The sequence below is a fragment of the Molossus molossus genome, unplaced genomic scaffold, assembly GCF_014108415.1.
Source record: "Molossus molossus isolate mMolMol1 unplaced genomic scaffold, mMolMol1.p scaffold_m16_p_1, whole genome shotgun sequence".
Classification (NCBI taxonomy): Eukaryota; Metazoa; Chordata; class Mammalia; order Chiroptera; family Molossidae; genus Molossus; species Molossus molossus.
Window position 1 is genome coordinate 238,868,695 of NW_023425344.1, and position 21,027 is coordinate 238,889,721.

Genomic DNA, 21,027 nt, shown 5'->3' on the forward strand with positions numbered 1-21,027 from the left:
GGCCACGGACCAGGCACCACGCTGGTCCACGTTCCTGTGTCCCGGGGGCACGGGAGTGATGCCCATCTCCAGGGGTCACCATGAGGGTCAACTGAGTTAACCTGTGTACTAGTAAATGCTCAGAAAGGAGTCTTATAATATTGTTAATAGTATTATACATGAAATGACAAGGCACACATTCCAAAATCAAATACACATTTTTTTTTTTAAACCCTGCAAGGAAGGTCCCTCATTTTATAGACGGGGAAACTGGGGCTCAGAGAAGTTGAGTGACTTGCACAGGCTGAGCATTTGCCTTTTGACCCATGAAGTTTCTCCGTTGCAAGGGGAACATGAGCTGCTAACACGCAGGCTTTGCCTCTCTGTGCGGCAGCCGAGGCTCCTTAGAAACAGCCACAGAAGAGCCAGGCTGGGGGCGGGTCCAGACTTGCTCTCTGATGCCCTCCCACTGCTGCCTGAAATAGTATTATTATCTTTCATCCTTTTTTTTTTTTTGTACGTGCCCCTAGCAGGAACTGAACCCAGGACTCTGGGCCATAGGCCGATGCTCCAACTGCTGAGCCAAACCGGCCAGGGCCTTTTTTATTTCTCAATTACAGTTGACATACATTATTATATAGTTTCAGGTGTACCCCCCAGTGATCAAATATCACATAACTTATTAAGTGATCATCTAAGTCTCGCACGCATCTGACACTACACGGTTATTAGACTATTGTTGACTATATTCCCTATGCTGTGCTTTGCATCGCCATGACTACTCTGTACCTCCCAATCTGTGCTTCTTAATCCCTACACCCTTTTCACCCAGCCCTCCAACTCCCCTCCCATCTGGCAACTGTCAAAATGTTCCCTGCCTCTGTGAGTCTGTTTCTGTTCCACTGATCCATTTGTTTTTCAGTTTTTAACTTCAGTTGTTGATAGATATGTATTTATTGCCATTTTAGTGTTCATATTTTTTATCTTGTTTTTTCATCTTCTTCTTCAAGAAGATCCCTTTCACATTTCATATACTGCTGGCTTGGTATTATGAAGAAAGGCCATCATTTAGAGTTGAAGGACAGAAAGAGAGCTTCCCAGACAAGCAGCAGCTAAAGGAGCCTCTCACCTGTTCGCTACACCTGTTCGCAACATCACGCTGTGGCTTTGCAGGTGGACATGAAACGGCCCCTCCCCCGCGCCCGCTCGCTCCCTTTTGCTGCGGTGAAATATTCATATGTGAAACACTTCTGAAGCGAGAGAAATCAAAGGCAACTGTGGCAAACAAATTAATGCCATCCTTCCACTTCCTCCCCGAAGCCCTCCCACCACCAGGGTGCGAGGAGGGGGAAGGCCGCTGGGTTTTGAAGCTTTGGGGGCATTTCTGAGTGGGAACGCATGTGGTCTACCAGTCGCCTTTGTCTGCCTTCCAGGGTCCATGGCTCTCCTGTCCATTAAGGGCTGAGAGTGCTCACTTTTAATACATGTATGAAGCCACTTTCACAGCCGCCCCATCGTCTTGCCTCAACCCCTGGCTAACTACTCCATAAATCCCCTTGCTGACTGGGACTAAGAACACCGTGGACAGAGCCACCTTCGCCTCTGGTGAGGCGTCCTTTCCTTGCGTCCCAGCGGTGTAAGCTATGAGTAGAGTGGCCGTCCACCCTGGTTATGCCTGCCCTGTGGTCCCAGCATGACTGGACGGAGCCCCTCACTCTGCCAGCATCCTGCATTCAGCCGCAAATCTACGATCGCCCTCGCCGTCAGCATCCACGCCGAGGCACCCGGCAGGGGCCTTCTTAGCCAATCTCAGACAGGCTGAGTGATGACTGTGTGTGTTTCTCTTTGGTGCCACACGAGAAAACAGATGATCTCACTGAGTACACAGATCATAGGAAAAAAGCCACAGACAGTTAGTGGTCCCCTGTGGGTCATCATTCATCTCAGTGTAGTGCGAACACTCACGACGGCGTCTCACGCCGTCCAGAGAGTGATTGATGCAGCAGGGCTTTGCCTTGTGGGATTACAGCACGGGGGGAAGCTGGGAGTGGGGGAGCCCAAGTGATCATTACCCCACTTCTCTCTTCCTTCACACCAACCTCAGTCAGACCCCCTCACCTGTGAGAGGCTGCAGTTTCTCTGTTACACCTTTCAGGTGGCCCTAGAGCATGAGGGGCGGGGGAATGGAGAGAGTTTTGTTTGATCTTCAAGCCAAACAGTCCACAGCTTAGTTACATCATTTCACTATCTATGTGCTCAGGCATTTCTAATGGACTAGCTTATCTTCACTTTTGCAGCCTGAATGCAGGCGGGGGAAGAGGAGCAACTTAAAAGCAAACGTATTTAATTTTAAAACGTCTTCTTGAGTTCAAACAATTAAGATTAGAAAATATTTTAGAAGATGAGTCAAATCAGAACGATGAACTCAATCAGAAATATCCTTATTGAACTAACATGATGCTATTAATTCAAGTGATAACAGTCGTTTGTACTGGGTTTTCCCTGAATGTGCATAACCTGCGTTTGCGGATTCATTTTCGTTCTGGTGGTTGGTTGTAGTTCAGATGGAATCGAACTTCATTCCCGGGACTGGGGATTGCCCAAGAGCTCAGGGACTCGGTGAAAGGCTGGTCTTTCTCCTTCTTACTTCTGGTGCTAAACCACGCACCCGCCCCACTGTGCCCGTGATAATCCTTATATTTAATTTCCACACAACCACTTCCCAAAGGCATTTGCATGGATAGCCCACTTCACTGAAGATTTGGGGGAGCAAGAGAGGAATTTACGTCACAGATAAAGCACATTAAAGTTGGATGCTGAGCGGATGTGCTCTTCAGAAGCCCTGGGCAGCCCTGGCCATGTGTCCGGTGGGTTGTCATGCCATGTACCAAAAGGTCGCCCTTTCCATTCCCAGTCTGGGCACATACCCAGGTTGCAGGTTTGATCCCCGGTTGGGTGCTTACAGGAGGCAGCTGATCAATGTTTCTCTCTGTCTCTCTCTCCTTCCTCCTCTCTCTAAAATCAATAAAAACATATTTTAAAAAAAAGAAGTTCTAGGCAATGCTGGAACTGACCTCAAACTTCTCACATGTCAACTGACGCTCCTTTCTCTCTTTTTTCTTCCTCCTTTTTGGGGCTTTCTCTCTCTTTTCTCTGTATAAAATCAACCTTTCCCTATCTTCTCTTTTTATTTAATTTTTAATGCAACACAATGAAGCTCTCACCAGCTCTAAGAACCGAAATAAAGTTTGACGGCTCCTCTTCCAAGGAATTCGTCTAATTGAATTGACGCCTTGTGAGGTCCCATGTGCCCCAGTTTTTAGACAATGGCACCTCATCTGTCTGGGGGTGAGCATGGCTGTGGGGGAGGAGTGTGCCCTGGGTCCCCTCTGTGGAGGAAAGGGCAAAACCATGCCCAGCCAGGGTTTGAGTTCTGACTTCTCTGTCACCTACGGTCTGTTACTTAACTTTCCTGAGCCTGTTTTCTTACCACTGAAGTGGGGGATAATTGTACTTTTTTGCAAGTTGTAGACAGGATAAAACTGAATAACACACAAGTTGTGCAAAGGATAAAATGCAAGAGCACTTCTATAGTACCTGGCTCAGTGCAAACACTCAACAAATGTTCGTTTGCTTCCCTTTCCACTGATAAACACTTTCCTCGGAGGTTACATATGTAAACATTAAATATTTATAAATTGCATAATTCAGGGGGGAAAAAAACAAAACTTGAAAAGGAATCTTATTCGAGATTTTTTGATGAAACAAGTAATCATCTCTGCTTGTCTTCGCTGCAAATCTGTATTTTTTATATGCAGCACAGGGTCTGCTTCTGATGTTTGTATGCAATACTCAGCACAGGGGGACTTGACTGAAACCCAGCTCTCTGTGCAGCTTCATGGAAGTTGTAAATATTAGGCATTGATGGTGTGATTTGAGGTCACCTAAGTGACTGAGGCCTGGAGCTGTTCCTGAGGTATAATTTCCAGGTGGGCCCATCAGAGCTGAATAGATAATGAGGAGATAAACACTAGTTAAGGCCTGTGGGTTGGTCTGATAGCACTCACAGCATAGTGAAAATGGGTATTTCACTAGAAGAAAGGACTCACCATCTGTCTTTTCTCTAAAGCAGAGCGGAGCAGAGCCCCTGATGAATAAATGATTGTTGTCAATTAGGCCAATTTAAACCATCAGCAAAGACAGCCTGTCCGCATTCCATTGCAGCCGGATTTTAAATTCTGGGGTGCCAGGGTTTACGTTAGAAAACAGTGGCCAGCACAGTATGCCATGTTCTTAGAGGCAGGAAAGAATCGACTAAAGACTTAAACAAAAGAGAATGTTTTCTATTGTCCAGTCCGTTGTCTAGGGCTCTGCCAGATCCAGCCGGCAGCCGGTTTATTTTTACAACACAGGAACTGAGAATGATCTTTGCATATTTAAAGGGCTGTGAAACGAAAAGAAAAATATGCAACAGAAACCATACGTGCCCCACAAAGCCTGAAATATTTATTATCTATTGCTTTATGGAAAAAGGTTGCTGATCCCTGGTCTAGTGAGTTTGAAATAGCTCAGATTCATGAAAGCAACAGAATGAGGATAATTGACTTTTTCACTTGTAATCTGATTTGTGGCAACTATGTCTGTTTCAACAAAACTTAAAGGGCATTATTCAGGATAAACAGAATCACATTTCAACATTTAATTGTGTCTTGTTAGCTTCACCCGGGGTTATTCCAGGGAACAGAGTCTCTAGTTGTTCTAGAAGTTCCTCTGAGAGTCCCACCTGCCCCTTCTTCACCACAGCTCACCTGTTTACTCTTCCCCCCTCTCCTCTGGCCTGCAAGTAGCTGGCCGGGCCCAGCTCCGAAGGGCTGTGGAGAGATTTTTACCTTATTCTGCACATGGCTCCCGAAAGAAGCCGGCCTGGGCTAGACCCTGAAGTATGGGCACGTTAGGGGAGGACGCGAGCAAAGGCCCAGAAGTGTGAGGGACCGTCTCATGTCATGTCCTGCCCGGGCTAGAGGCTTTAGTAGTATGAGACGAGGGTGAATCATCAACATGGCCAATTTATTGGGAACGTTAAGGTGTATGAAATTCCAGATCCAGTAGTCAGCAAGGAGTCACGGTGGTTTATTTTTCCAAAGAGCAACATGTGTCTGTGTGTTGGGGGGGGCAGTGAAATGACAATCCTGACATTGGCTGTTAGTGAAACCCTCAGTGTGTGGGGGGCATTGAGCTGAGTGCATTACATGGACCATCCCCTCTAATCCTCACAAGTTAGTGGGGAGAAGGCATTGTCATCCCCAGTTTCTGAAGGAGGAGATGGAGACTTAGAAAAGTTGGAATAATTTGTCCAAGGTTCTGAAGTCAAAACTTCAGAGCCAGGGTAGTCTGACCTGGGAACCCAAGCTCTTGCCTCCTATACTCCTGCAACAAGCTCTGTGTCAGACTTGCTAACAAAACAAAGAGCCGAAGGCAACTGAAACCTATCTTCCCAGAATGACCCATTTGGGTGACAATCCTCTAGACATCTTTCTAGCAATACGCACGGCAACATGTGTGCAAGTCGTACGACCCAGGGCTGGGCGGCATCAACCGTGCCTGCAGATTGCACATAAATGGCACCATGCTGTATACCCTCGTCCCCTCCCCCTTCCAATTCATGTTCTACTTTAGTTAGTGGGTGTGTAGCGTTTCACTCTGTGTTTCACCCTCATTCACGTGGCCAGTCTTCTGTAGGTCACCGCAGGTTCTTGAGCGGGGAAATTACTATTTTTTAACCTTTTTAACCGAGTCTCATGCTTTCTCACTCTCTTTGCAGCATGCCCTTGACGCTGACAACGCAGGAGTAAGTCCAATCGGAAACTCCTCCAACAACAGCAGTCACTGGGACCTCGGAAGTGCCTTTTTCTTTGCTGGAACTGTCATCACCACCATAGGTATCCGTTTGCTTGCTAATGTCTCTTCCTCTGCAGGCCGTCCCGAGGCATGGCGCTTGCCAAACTTTTGTCCTCACGGAATACATGGCAGCTGGAGGTTGTGAGGAGGCTTGCGTAACACTGTCACATTCAGGCGGTGGCTGTAGTGGCTTTCAAGAAAAGGTGAAGAGGAATGAAGAACTTCACCTGGCCAGGTAGCTCAGGTGGTTAGAGCATCATCTGAATATGCCAGGGTTGCAGGTTCAATGCCGGTCAGGGTCTCTCTCTCTCTTTTTAAAAATCAATATTTTTTTTAAAGTTCAGTAAATGGCTTCTGTTGCCATATCCTGAATCATAACACACACACACACACACACACACACACACACAGTGAAAGACTCGGGAGCCTTTAGTTTGAAGGACCTCATGAAAAGGTCAGAGTGAAAAAGGAAAATATGAATTGGTCAGTTGAGCTCAGACTGCTCCGTTGCACTCAAATTCCTTTTTAAAAAGTGTACTTCCTATTAAAGGTATACATGAAAGATCCATGTCAATATTCTAGAAAGTTTGTCTATGAAACACAGCAGTTTTTTCACCTCCCCAGGGCAATCGGTCTATTCTCCTTCAGTTGGGCATTCTGATATTCATCTCCGTGACTCTCAACATCACACTTGGGTAGCCACTTCCTGAATTTTCCGGTGTAGGAGTGATGTCTTGACTTCCTGTGGTGGAAGGAGAGGGATTCGTTCTCTTTCCGCTGGAAAGGGGCTCTCTTCCCATCCCCGTCCTCCCTCTGTGGTTCGATCCGCTCAAGTGTGAGCATGGGCATCTCGTGGATGAGGTAAATGCTCCTCACTGCTGATCATATGGCGATCCATAATTACTTCTTTCCTGCAGCAGTTTTTGTCTTATGTCATTGTGCTTGTCTTATTTCTGATACAGGGGGAGTTTTGTATTTTTATCTTAGGGGTTAACTTTATAAAAGTATATAACAATTTGGTGTTCTAGTCTTTAAGCAGTGTCTGTTACTTCCCCATTGTGGATGATGACATCTCCCTCTTAGCACCATCCTTTTAATGTTTACTTTTAAATTATTAAATATACTTCTGCCCTCGCTGGTTTGGCTCAGCAGTAGAGCATCGGTCTGCGGTCCGGAGAGGCCCGGGTTCGGTTCCCGCTAAGGGCACGTACCTCGGTTGCAGTTTGTCCCCTGCCCTGGTTGGTTGTGCGGGTGGCGACCACTTGATGTGTCCCTTTCACATCGATGTTTCTCTCTCTCTCTGTTCCTCTCTCTCCCTCCCACTCTACCTGAACAAAGAATGGAAAAATGTCCTCGGGTGAGGATGATAAAAAAAAAATAAATAAATAAATATACTTCTGCTCCTATTAGATGATTTGCCCTCTTTAGATAATCATTCTTGGCTCTCAGTTACTGCCTGTAAGGTGAACTTAGCATCCCACCTTCTTTCCCTCTTCGCCATCAAGTATTACTCTTTGTCACATCGGGGTATATGATTGACATTCTGGTCTGTTCTCCTGATACATTTGTTGTAGCCGTAGTTCTCGGTTAAATATTGTCGGTGTTCATCTCGAGTCCCTTTGCCATGGTTTTCCTCCTCCTCCCCCGACTGGCTGCAATTCACCTGCAAGTAGTTCCCTTAAGAATGGCTCATGGGACCAATATTCCCTGAGGTCTTGTGTTGCTCAGAATGGTAGCTTTACCCTTGAACAGCAGTTTGGCTGAAAGCGAAATCCTTGCCTCACATGTTTTTAAGGGTCTTGTAGCTGTTGCTTCACTGTCTTGTGATGTTTATGCTGCTGTGGAGGAACCTCACATCAGCCCAACTTTCTTCCCTTCTGTAAGCGACTTGATCTTTTGCTCAGCCACATAAAAGATTGTGTCTTTATCTTTCCTCTGATAACACTATTAGGTTTTGTTTCTCTGATTTCAAGAAAATTTTCTTGATTGTCATCTCTAAACGTTTTGTCTGTTGTGTGATTTTAGTTCTGTCCTGTGGGGATTCCAACTACTGTATCATTACTCCTTTGTCTGCCTTTTATGTCTGTCATTTCCCTCTATGCCTTTTTAACTCTGAAGATTTGGTTTTCATCTTGGTAATTTTATCTCTCTATTCCTTTTGTGTGTGTGTTCTTCACAGTGCCTAGCCTGCCATCTGTTCCAATTTTATTTTCATTCTGTGATCATTAGTGGATTTTTTCTTCCTATTTCTTCCCTGAATTCCATTAGCTCCCATTTCATCTTTACTTGCTATCTCACTATTTTTTCCTGATTTCTTGCATGTCTGCTCTGTGGTTTCTCTGTTAAGATCCTTCCTTAGAGGTCATCACTTCATAGTTCTTTACAATTTTGCCTGGTTGGGCGACCTTTTTCTTCTGAGTGTCTTTCATCTATTGGTGAGTTTTGCTGTTTTCACATTTTCAATTTAAAATGGAAGCTTAATATTTATGCTGGGCCAGGTGTTTTTTAAAAATACTTGAAACCAAACAAACTGGATCTCTCTGTAACAGCTATCTGCTGAATTTCCCATGGGGCTGGGGAGAGAAGAGCAAGGGGAAGCAGGTAGCTTTTCAGGTAGCACATCCCAAGACTCTCTCCTGCTGCCAAAGAGACAGCAGGCCCGTCTGTGTTCTTCTATATATAGTCCTATCTCGTCTGCTTTTCTGGACCAGATTAAGTTCAGAGGGGTTACCGCTGCCATCCTTCTTCAACCTATATCTATACATGGTGCAAACAAAGATATCTCTTTTGAAGTTCAAGGTGAAACCCTCACCTTCATAAATGGATTTTTGCTGGCACTTTCTGAGATTTGCCACTGATGGGCTCTCTTATCATTTTCTGTATTTCTTCTCTTTGTTTTTGGGGTTTTTTTTTCCTATGTGATGGAATTGCTAGATTATATCCCTTTCCCAGCTCTGCTGAAAATGAGTTTGACAGTTCTCTGCTCCCATACAATAGTGAAGTCACACAGCAATAACACTTCTCGTTCAGAAGAATGGGAGACACACAACAGTCACCAGGCCATAGCAATGGAAGGCAGGCCCCTCTGCCCCTCTGCCCCTCTGCCCCTCTGCCCCTCTGCCCCTCTGCCCCTCTGCCCTTGCAGTGGGAGGATTCCTTCATTAACACCTGCAAGGAGCTCTCTCCTCTGTGCTGTCTGAAGACCGGCTTTGCCATCTGGAAGGCTGCTCTCTCTCCTTCGTACTTCATGACCACAGGTTAAGTGGGTGCTGGAGAGGATGCCTTCCTGGGGGGGGGGTGCATTTCTTATAGTTTTAGAGGCTCAGGGTTGTTTGAGAGGCACAGCTTTTTGTTTTTGTTTTTAGACCTAGCCTTTAGGACCTGCGTTGTGTTTATATCGGGGCAATCAAGAAAGTTATGTGCCACAAGAAAATTTGGAATGAAGGAGAATTGTCATTCCTTTTTAGCAAGACTCTGCATCTCAGACTAGGTTCACATTTGCAAGTCTGCAGAGGTGTTCAGATCAGCTATTACAGGTATGAGAGGCATGCCCTATACTAGTGGGTCCGAGCCTAGAAGGCTTTTTGGACACTCCAGACCAAATAAGGTCATATTAGCCCATAGCCTCACAGCCCCCAACAGAAAAAACATTCTAATTTTTTTTGTTTTATAAAATGGCTAAATCAGTGGTCTCTCTGATGCATTGAAAACTCTAGCTGTATTAGCATGAGTACTGATGGTACTTATGGTGTCAACTCATTAGGAGCCCCGGAGGGGCTTGGTTTATTAAACAACTGTGTTCATTGACCTAGGTGACATTATGCAATTAAGAAGTGATGCTTCTAATGAGAAGCATTTGATATGTAACATTTTTTGCCTTTTTTATATGCTAATTCTAGAATCTTTGGGTTTATGCAAATGACACATAGTCCTTGGTTTCTGATACCTGGCATCCATTTACTTATTCTGATAACCCTTTCCTCAGTGGTCCTTGTCCCCACGTCTCAGGGGAAGAATCACCTTCTCTGGATGAAGAAGTCCATTACCTTGCACATGAGTGGACACAGCCCTTAGTTAAGGGATGAACATGAGATCTGGATTAGCCCAATAAAAATCTCAGTTCTTGGGCTGTTACTTGACCGTAGGAGGAAATAACTTCCTTTCTTACTGGAGGTAAATCTGGAAGAGAGGCCCAGGACCCCACCAGTCATTTCTTCCCTTTGATGAGTTTCTCTGCCTGGAATTCGGCTAATACCAAAGAAGCAGAGTAATAAAAGGGGACTGAAAAATGGGGTCCTGTTCACATCCTTTGAGTTTTGGATGTAGTTATCCATGAAGTGTTAAGAAGTAAATGACACATTTCCCATTTACTGGGCTCAATGCATTTCTCCATAAGCCAGTGTGCATCAGGTTTTCTGTTACCTAATACTGAAAAATTCTAATATACACTTATGGGTCAGAGATCATGGAAGGCCAGTAGGTATTCTTTGACCTTCATGGCCAGTGCCTGACCTTGCTGGACACTGCAGCTGCCATCTCTCACCTCCTTTGGGCCACCTGCTCTAGATTTAAAGTCTTAGGCAGAGCGTCCCATTGGCTGAGCCTCTGGGTTCATGTGCGTGTGTCCTGGCTGCTTGGAAGGTGTTGCCTCTATAGAGGGAGGCAGGATACTGTGTCATACCTAGGCACAGGATAGGGCCCTTTCCCAAAAATCTGAAGGAAGGTGGATGTTGAACAGGAAATGACTCTAAAACAGGCCTGAAACAAAATCAAACCAAAATAAAACCCAACCCAAACCACAAGCGCACTTCAGTGTCAGTGCTAGAGATTAGGTCCTTGTTCTCTTCAACGAAAATAAAAATGCCGTTTTGTCTCTCTTCCTCAACACATTGCAAAATAACGCATTGTACGCTGACCACCATTTAGCTGGCTAAATTTTAACTCCAGAGTGGAGCGTATTTATAAAGTCATACAGTTAGAGAATTTTAAAGGGAACCATCGTACGATGTCAGTCGAATAATGAGGTGAGGAAATAATGGCTTTTCATCATTCATCACATGTGGTAACAAGGCTTAAGAAAACTCAGAATTCATGAATTCTTTTCTTTTTTTTTTCCTTGAGAAACGTTCCACAATTTAGGAGTCAGGCGGTGGAGCTCCCGGAGCTGAGGAGCTGTCTCCATTGTCTGTGAAACGCACAAACATTAGCCTGCGTGCTTGAGTTCATACACCAGGCGACATGATACTGTAAACATGTCCCCATATTACTGAGCTACTGTGGAAAACACTCTTTGATGGGTTCCTCTGGCTCTACTATCCACACTGCTATCTCATAGTGTGGGAGACTGAGGCCGTTTCTTCTTTTAGCATCACGATGAAAACATCTTCATCTCGGGCAGTTTCCTTGAAAAGATCCCCAAGGGATTGTTGTGTCAAAGGTCATGGACCTCTTAGAGGCTCACCAAATTGCTCTCCAGAAAGACTTTCATGAGCAGCGTGAGGTTATATGCTTTTCAGACACACAAAAACGTGTTCGTTGCTTAGAATGAGAATAGAGAGATCTGAGGAATAATGGATTCTTTTCCGAAAGGCAGCGACCCTACACAATATCAGAAGTCCCTTTCATCTGAAGGTATCAAGGGCTGCCTTTTTTGGAAAAGCTTTTCTTGTACTCAGACATACAGAAAGATTTCCAAGCGGATGGCCAAAGGGGATGCATTTAGGCATTTTCCAAAGCAGGAGCCCCGCCACAAGGAAGACTGGAGTCAGCTCCGTCTTTGTTGAGGCCGCCTGGCCCCTATCCCCTTTCTCAGTAACCAGTGCTGACATGCCCCCCGCCCGTGAAAGTGGACTCTGCTGATGGATCCCCAGCAACTAGCTTCTCTAAGCTGGAGGCATAACACGCGCTCTTGTGTGCAGAGACTTTCCCACAGTCCCTTGCAGAAGGGCCACAGGTGACAGCATTCTGACCTACGGCTCTGGAATGCGATTGGAGTTTAGTCTTTGAGGCATTTTTGGGTTGAGTCACCTGACTCCACCCACAGCAGCGAGAGCCCCATGGTCAGCTTCCAGATGGTAGCCAGTAGCCGTGTTACTTGCCTGGCGGCCTCATTTACGAGTTGTACCTGCCAAGGAACCTGGGCAGCTATTTCTAATTAACCAGCACTTGCATTGGAAGTTTAACCCATGATTTTGGAAATAGCAGACATGGTGGCTGACATTCGCTGAGCACTTACTGGGTTCCGGGCACTGTGCTCCCCATGCCTTGTCACAGTCTCTCATTAACCACATGAGGTAGGGACCGTGGATAGCCTCATGTCACCGATGAGAAGACTGAACCTTGGGCACAATCAGTCGCTTTCCCAGAATCTCGCAGTTAGTAAGCAATGGAGCGTCATTCAGCAGGACCAGTGCAAAATGCAAATGTGGTCCCTTGCTAAAAAAAAATGGTTAAGAATGTCAAAATGGCAACAGCAGAGCATGGGGCCCTTCTAAAGGGGGGGGGGGGCTATTTGCACAGCTTGCTTACCCATAAAGCCAGCTCTGTGTGCTCAGGCATTCTGGTTCTAGGGTGCACACTCTTCAGCACACACCAAGGCTGCACAGCACATGGTTTGGCCAGGATGTGACTGGCACGTCAGTAGCAAATAGGTGCATTATATGTGTGCTTCTCAGGCACACGTCCTCTTTAGACATCAACTTTCTCTTCATAAAGGGCTTGGGATAGTTTTTTAGCTGGGGGTGAACAGAGCTAAGCCCCTCCTCCGTCCTTCTCATTCGTGACAGTCTGTCCTCCCTGGGCTGGTCATCTCTTTTGAAAGTCACCAGAAGCCAGTTGATGGAGTAGCTCCCTGAGTATCTTTTGCTTTACTTAAATCCAGTTCCAGTCTTCTGGGCTAGTTCTACCTGACTACTTCTCCAGCAGCTGTGTACCCCTTCTCACTTCCCAGCTTTCGCAGCCCCTAGCTCCACTAAGAGATACCCATACCCCAAATCCAGCCATGGGCCCACCCAGCTCACTGAGCCAGCCAACCTGAGGTAAGTGCTGGCCCTTGTCCTGGCACTGTGGGAGAACAGCAGAGTTTACGGAGTCGGACCAACCACCTGATTTCTCCTGGGGCTTCGTTTTCCTGGAGACATGTTGCTCAGAAGCGATTTCTTCCTGCAGAGAACCTGGGGCACGAAGATAATAATCGCTAACACTTACTGAGCACTTGCTCTGCATCGGGCTTCGCACCTGCGTGTTCCCCTTTAACAGCTGTAAGAGGAGTGCTATTAAACAGCCTCCCCTCTCAGACGAGGGGTGAGGCAGAAAGACTAAGTAGGTTGCCCAAGCTCTGAGAGTTAGGGAGCGGAAGAACCAGAGCAGGAATCCATGTCGCCTCTAGTTCTAGAACCTACGCACAACCCTTACACCTCACTTCCAGGTTCTGCCTAGTGTTCCGGAAGGCTGGGCCAGGCCATCTAACAGTCGAACTGCAGCTGAAAATCCTATTGCCTCTGAGCAAAGTTCCCAAATGTAAGTTCTGGGATTTTCCTAGCTCGACCGTGTTGACAGTCAAGCTGGAGCAGTCATTCCCAATAGTTTATCAGAGGCCGGGGACAAAAATGCACGTGCCCACACCCATGCACAATACACAGCATCTCAGGCGTGCCGATTACTGTGTCTGATATGATGTGACGGCCTTAAATACACTCGAAGACTCATTTAAATATCACTTCACTAGTGCCCTTACCTAAGAACTTTGCTTTCATTTTATTTTTGTGTTCTTGTCTGTGAAACACTGGATAAATAAGGAGCCAATAATGATAATGCTACTTTGCATCGGTGTAGTGCTTCCCACTTCATTGATTTTTTTTTTTCCATGTTGTCCTTGCACCCCTCCAACACTAGGGTTTGGAGCAGCCAAGGGAGGGTCTGTCTTCTTCTCTCTCGTGCTCCTTGATGGCCCTCTGCAGGCCCCTGACCCCGGCAGCCCTGGGGGCAGCTCCTCTCTGAGAGCTGGAGGAGGGTGTGCAGCTCTTGGCAGGGCTCAGAAGATGCCTAGTCAGCAGGTTCAGAGCCTCAGCTTGTTTGCCGGCATCTGCAATATTTCTTTCTGAGTTATTAGACTAAAAGAAAACCTATATTCCCTGACAGTAATCAGGCAATTATGAGACAACCAAGCAAGAGTCATAGGTGTTTCCAGAAGTTACTAGAATGTTTCTGAGAGTCACCACCAACCTGCATAATGGGAAGTGGGGAGGCACATTTGTTCATGTCAACTGGATTGTCCACGTTCCTGAAAGCACCTGAAAAAATTACAAGGGGTTTTTTTACACCATTAAATCCAAATGGTGGTGAGTAAAGGAAATGAGAGATTAGGGAATTTGCCTAAGCACCCATCGATGAAATGGCAGCTGTAATTTAGATAATTTGTGATCAGAGGTTAGAATGATTCTGAGTGGAAAATTGAAAAGGGAAATAGTAAGGTGACTCATTACTCAAGAGCAGAAAGCATTGAATTTTCTACATGCATAGAAGGATGAATGATGAACCCGTCATCAGCATTATTCTTTACTGTGTTGCATCCCCAGCATACTGATAACTATGAACCCAATAACTCACCCACTGATGGATTTAGAAACAGATCTCACAGGAGTTACCCTAATATGGGAGCATGGTTAGGTTATTGTCTCATTAGCATGAAAACAAGTAACAAGTAATTTAGACTCTCATTTCTATACATATTGTGCTAATGCCAAAGCCATTTCCTTCCAACACCACTGTCTTTAGTCCCATCCATCTGGGGTAAGGCCACTATTCACTATACCTAAGTTACTTATGTAATTGCAGAATTCTTAAGAATGCAGATGTTGGGCCCTGGCCAGTTTGGCTCAGCGGTTATAGCGTCGGCCTGCGGTCCAGAGAGACCCGGGTTCGGTTCCCGCTAAAGGCATGTGCTTCGGTTGCAGTTTGTCCCCGGCCCTGGTTGGTCGTGCGGGTGGCAGCCACTCGATGTGTCCCTTCACGTCGATGTTTCTCTCTCTCTCCCTTCCTCTCTCTCCCTCCCACTCTATCTGTACAAAAAATGGAAAAATATCCTCGGGTGAGGATTAAAAAAAAAAAAAAAAAAAGAATGCAGATGTTGGTGTTTTCAAAGGGCTATTTGACACTCATACTAGTAGACCCAGCTGTGAAAGATTCTTTTGTTTTTAAACATCCATCCCACCAACAAACATGTATTTAGCACTTGATAACCCTCGATGCAAGAAGTGAGTGGGAGGGTAGGCTGGACTCAGATGATGCAGGGTTCCCAGTGAAGAGAAAAAGAGCCAGGCAGAACCAAACATCACTGGCAGTGTGATAAAGAGGCCTTCCTTCCCCTACTCTTTACTGTTTGCGGGCTTCCTGGGGTACAGCTGTATGATCCACGGGTCCTATCTGAATGTCTGCTAGATTGCATAGCCTCCTTACTCAGAGCACCCATGGCCCTAGGAAGGCAAATGTGGAAGGCAGACACAGTCTGGCTGGTGGGGGGCTGTCCATGGGATGAGGCTATAAGGAAGGGTTCTTTTCCTATCGAAAATGACAATGGTGAGCCTCTTTCAGGTGCACGGGTGTCCCTAAACCAGACAGGTTCAAGACGTCCAGTGTTTCTGAAATAAGCAGTTCCATTTTTCATTAGAAATGCAATTCTGGGTGACCACAAAATTTCTAAAGTAGAATCTAACTGCATACATGAGAGCCAGGACACCTGGATCTCCTTAGAACTGTTCGCAGTAGAGAAGGAAAGAAAGCACTGGAACAGTGTTCTGAATTTCATGTTATGGGCCTTTGAAATGAAGTTGTACCTCCTAAAGTTCATCAAGTGGGGAGGGGGTGCAGAAACGTTACAAAGGGTCTGTGGAGTCTTGGGGTCCATACTCTAATTTCTCTGCTACCTCACCGCTCTCCCTCTCTCTTTTTAATATTTCTCACCAGGGTATGGGAATATTGCTCCAAGCACTGAAGGAGGCAAAATCTTTTGTATTTTATATGCCATCTTTGGAATTCCACTCTTTGGTTTCTTATTGGCTGGAATTGGAGACCAACTTGGAACCATCTTTGGGAAAAGCATTGCAAGAGTGGAGAAGGTCTTTCGAGTGAGTACTGCCTCTATGTCAACCCTGACCTCTGCGATCTAATTGGCTTTAGCCTGGTGAGATCCAGAAGGTATCATCAGGGTGTTATCATATCATTACTACTTTTAAGGGTCTATTGTTTTGATCGTGTTTTCTGTTTGGCTGATGGTAGTCACCGGTACTGTGCCTAAACCCTTCTCTTCAGTAGTTACCTTCTCTAAAGTGGTACTTCTGGAATCACAACACAGAGGGTTAAGTGTGGATTTGCCAACACAGATTTTCTAAAGATGTGAAGCGTCCTCCATGTTTTCTTAAAGATGAAAGAGGGGTTCCTTAGTGCATTTGCAATAAAGTAGAAAATTATAAATTCATCCATTTTGTTTTGGAAACTTCTTCCTTCTGTTTTATTTGCAAGCACAGTGTCTTCAGGATGATCCTGGATTCTAGGATCTGTCCCAGAGCCTGTCTTTTCTAGACACTGCTTTGTCTTTTGTATTTGTCTCCTCATGGCCCTTTCCTCTTTCTCCTCCCACTGTTGAGTGCTCCCTCAGCAATAGTATGCTGATGTACTAATTCATACTAAAGTGCTGATGACTGCTATTGTGTAAGTAGGGTTTTTTTGTTTTGTTGTGTTTTTTTTTTTTTGGAGTATTACAGATGTCCCCCATTTTCCCCAGTTTGCCTCCTCCACCCATCTCCCACCCCACCCCAGGCCCTCATCTGTCTATTGTCTGTGTCCATGGGCTACGCATATATGCATATAAGTTCTTTGATTAATCTCTTCCTGTCATGCTTCCCACCTTCCTTCTGTCAACTGTCAATCTGTTCCATGCTTCTATGTTTGTGGATCTATTTTATTCATCAGTTTACTTTGTTTCTTAGATTCCAAATATAAGTGAGATCATATGATGTTTCTCTTTCTCTGACTGGCTTATTTCACTTAGCATTATAATCTCCAGGTTCATCCATGCTATCTCAAAGGGCAAAAAGTCCTTCTATTTTACAGCTGCATAGTGTTCCATTGTGTAAGTGTAGCATAGCTTTTTTATCCACTTGTCTACTGATGGGCAGATTTAGCTATTCTAAATAATGCTGCTATGGACATAGGTGCATATTTTCTTTTTGACTGGTGTTTCAGGATTCTTAAGATATAATCCTAAAAGTAGGATCACTGGATCAAATGGCAGTTCCATTTTTTTATATTTTGAGGAACCTTCATACTGTTTTCCATAGTGACTGCACCAGTCTGCATTTCCCCCAGCAGTGTACTAGGATTCCCTTTTCTCCACATCCTCACCAGCCCTTGCTGTTTGTTTGTTTGTTTGTTTGTTTGTTTGTTTGTTTGTTGATGGTAGTTATTCTGACAGGTGTAAGGTGATACTTCATTGTGGTTTCAATTTACATCTCTCTGGTGATTAGTGATGCTGAGCATTTTTTCATATGTCTGTTTCCCATCCGTATGTCCTCTTTGGAGAAGTGTCTATTCAGGTCCTTTGCCCAATTTTTAATTGGATTGTTTGTCTTCCTCTTGTTGAGTTGTATGAGTTCTTTGTATATTTTGGAAATCAACCCCTTATCAGGTTTATCATGGGCAAATATGTTCTCCCATACTGTGAGTTCCCTCTGTATTTTGATGCTGGTTTCTTTTGCTATGCATAAGCTTTTTAGTTTGATGTAGTCCCATTTGTTTATTTTTTTTATTGTTTCTCTTGCCCTAGGAGGTGTATTGGCAAAAATTTTGCTGATTTATTATATCTGAGATTTTACTGCCTATATTTTCTTCTAAGATTTTATGGTTTTCTTCTAAGAAATGTATTTTATACATTTAAGTCTTTCATCCATTTTTAGTTTATTTTTTGTGTATGGTGTAAGTTCGTGTCTAGTTTAATTTTTTTTTTTTTTTTTGCATGTACCTGTCCAATTTTCCCAATACAATTTATTGAAGAGACCGTCTTTACTCCATTGTATGTTCTTGCCTCCTTTATCAAAGATTAATTGACAATAATGGCATGAGTCAATTTTTGGGGTCTCTGTTCTGTTCCATTGATCTATATGCCAGTTCTTGTGCCAATACCAGGCTGATTTGATTACAATGGCTTTGTAGTATAGTTTGACATCCAGTATTGTGATCCCTTCAACTTTATTATTCCTTCACAAGATTGCTGCAGCTATTCTATGTCTTTTTTGGTTCCATATAAATTTTTGTAATATTTTTTCTAGTTCTATGAAATTTGCTGTTGGTATTTTAATAGGAATTGTGTTGAATCTATCAATTGCTTTGAGTAGTATGAACAATTTAATGATGTTAATTATTCCAATCCATGAACATGGTATATTCTGCCACGTGTTTTTATCTTTTTATTTCTTTTTTCAGTGTTCTGTAGTTTTCTGAGTACAGGTCTTTCACCTCCTTGGTTAACTTTATTCTTTGGAATTTTATTTTTTTCGTTGTTGTTGCAATAGTAAATGGTATTATTTTTTTAGTTTCTCTTTCTGAGAGTTCATTATTGGTGTATAAAAATGCCATTGATTTTCAGATGTTAATTTTGTATCCTGCTACCTTGCTGAATTCATTTATTAAATCTAGTTTTTTGATGGAGTTTTTATGGTTTTCTCTGTATAATATTATGTCATCTGTGAATAATGACATTTCTACTTCCTCCTTTTCCATTTGTATGCCTTTTATTTTTTCTTCTTGTCTGGTCACTGTGGCAAGGACTCTTAGTACTATGTTGAACAAGAGTGGTGAAAGCCGACAACCCTGCCTTCTTCCTGTTCTTAAGGAAAACGCTTTTAGTTTTTTCCTATTGAGTATAATGTTGGCTGTTAAGTTTGTTGTTTATGGCCTTTGTTATATTGAGGTATGTTCCCTCTATTTCCACTTTGCTGAGAGTTTTTATCAAACTTGTGTGCTGGATTTTAGCAAATGCCTTTTCTGTATCCATTTATATGATTATGTGATTTTTATCCTTCACTTTATTTATGTAATATATTACATTTATTGATTTTTTAATATTGTACCAGCCTTGCATCCCCAGTTGGTCGTGATATATGATCTTTGTAATGAATTACTGGATCCAATTTGCTAATATTTTGTTGAGGATTTTAGCATCTATGTTCATCAGGGATATTGACCTGTAATTTTTTTCTTTGTAATGTCTTTATCTGGTTTGGGGATTAGGATAATGCTGTCCTCCTAAAAAGAGCTTGTGAGTCTTCCCTCCTCTTGACTTCTTTGGAAGAGTTTGAGAAGAATAGGTGTTAATTCTTCTTTGAATGTTTGGTAAAACTCGCCTGTAAATCCAACCAGTTAAGGACTTTTGTTTGCTGAGAATTTTTTTATTACAGCTTCCATTTCATTAGTTGTTATCAGTGGATTTCTCCTCTTAAAAATGCTTACCTTTAAACAAGGGACAAAAATCTCAACTCAGGCCATTTCTTTACTGAAGATGGCATTCCTGGCATCAGGGACAGGCATTGAAGCCACTGTGACTGGAGTGGTGTTTCTGGGGCCTTTGAACTCACACTCATTCATATGATCTAGCAGAATACTTGTTTTGCTTTGGTGTAAGGTCATTTCTTCTCTTTTTCTCATTATTAGCCGAATTCTTGACTGTTTCAAACCTTCTTTATGGAATTTTTTTCAAGATGACTTACTATTTAAAAGGATACTTGGAGATCTTTTTCAGAATCTAGTAATGACGGGAAAGATAGATCAGCGAGTGGCAAGCTCTAAATCTGAACTTGTTTTTCCCTCTGAGACAAGACATGATGACTTCAGCTTTTCTTTAGAAGAATGCAAGGGAGTTCCCCAGTTCAGTTTTCAGAGCAGTTTCAGCTTGTCAGACTGGATGAATAGGGCCCTATGGCGGGCTCAGAGCCTCCTTTTATAAGCTCAGTGATCCTGGGTGAGCCAATTCAATTTAGTCCTCCTGGAAAAAAGGGATAAAATTCCAATCTACTTTATAATGTTTTGGTAATGATTAAGCAAAATAATTTATGGAAAAGAGGCTGGCATGGGGCCAGACACATAGAGTTCAGAGCTACTGTGTGTCTGTCTCCTGAACAAAGTGTTTGGTGGCAGGCTAGCCCCATTCAGATGTCATCCAAGCAGCTCGGTGGCATGTGGTTGTTTCCTGGAATGTCTCACAACCTTTGCTCCCTAAGTGCTGGTCAGTCCACCAGCCTCATTAGAGCATGCACCTGGGCTCAGTGGTCACCATGGGAACTGCCAGAGTCCAACTCCTCTGCTTCTGAGAAGTTCAGGTCTTTCTAAACCAGACTGGGGAACCCTATCTCCAAGAGCTGTTCTCGGGGGATCCCTTTTAGCCCTCTGAGCTAAAGAACAATAAATCTGGTAGAGCAAACATCTCAGAAGAACAGGAGTTGAATGGAGATCAGGCATTTTTATATTTAGGTAGCTTATTTAGATTGCAGTGTCTTTATTTGTAGAAAGAAATTATTGGACTACATGCTTTTGAAATTTTTCTTTATAAAAAAATGAGCAACTATATTCTGAACAAGGAAAGAAGCTGCACTCATTTGATGACATTTGCTACCAAATTTGAGGACTTAGTTTCCCCTAATGTATTTTGAACCTCAAGTACAGTACTGTTCTCCTTCCCCTAAAAGCTGCCTCTCAATGGATCATTCAACCAGCTCTGGAACAGAGCCTTAAAAATCTCACATTTCATTATGCTGATGGCCTACTCAGTTCCTTACATACTCCATCGAAGACTAGGAGTCTTCCAGGAAGCTAACAGTATATCATGGAACTGGAAGTACATGAAGTAGGTATTCGAAGCTTGGTGGAGGGTGCTTTTGGAAGAGATGATGAGTTCCGGTAACCATGTAAGCGCACTTCTTGGAGGTACAAACAGCAGTCTGGCTTGCTGCACATAGCCTTGGTAGAAAATCTCCAAGCTCCTTGCCATTCATTGAAACTACATCTAAAATGCCTGTTGCTGCCTGGCCAGTGTGGCTCAGTGGTTGAGCATCAACCCATGCACCAAGAGGTCGCTGGTTCAAATCCCAGTCAGGCCACATG

General features: G+C 43.9%; 1 protein-coding gene across 2 annotated transcripts in view; it reads left to right on the forward strand.

The window, feature by feature from the left end:
- KCNK10 (potassium two pore domain channel subfamily K member 10) overlaps positions 1-21,027 on the forward strand; it is a 126,991-nt gene that overhangs the window by 71,605 nt on the left and 34,359 nt on the right. For both annotated transcript variants that reach the window (XM_036270159.1, XM_036270153.1), the window contains exons 3-4: positions 5,801-5,918; positions 15,841-16,001. In XM_036270159.1, coding sequence (XP_036126052.1) covers positions 5,801-5,918; positions 15,841-16,001 — 279 coding nt within the window. The remainder of the gene's footprint in view (positions 1-5,800; positions 5,919-15,840; positions 16,002-21,027) is intronic.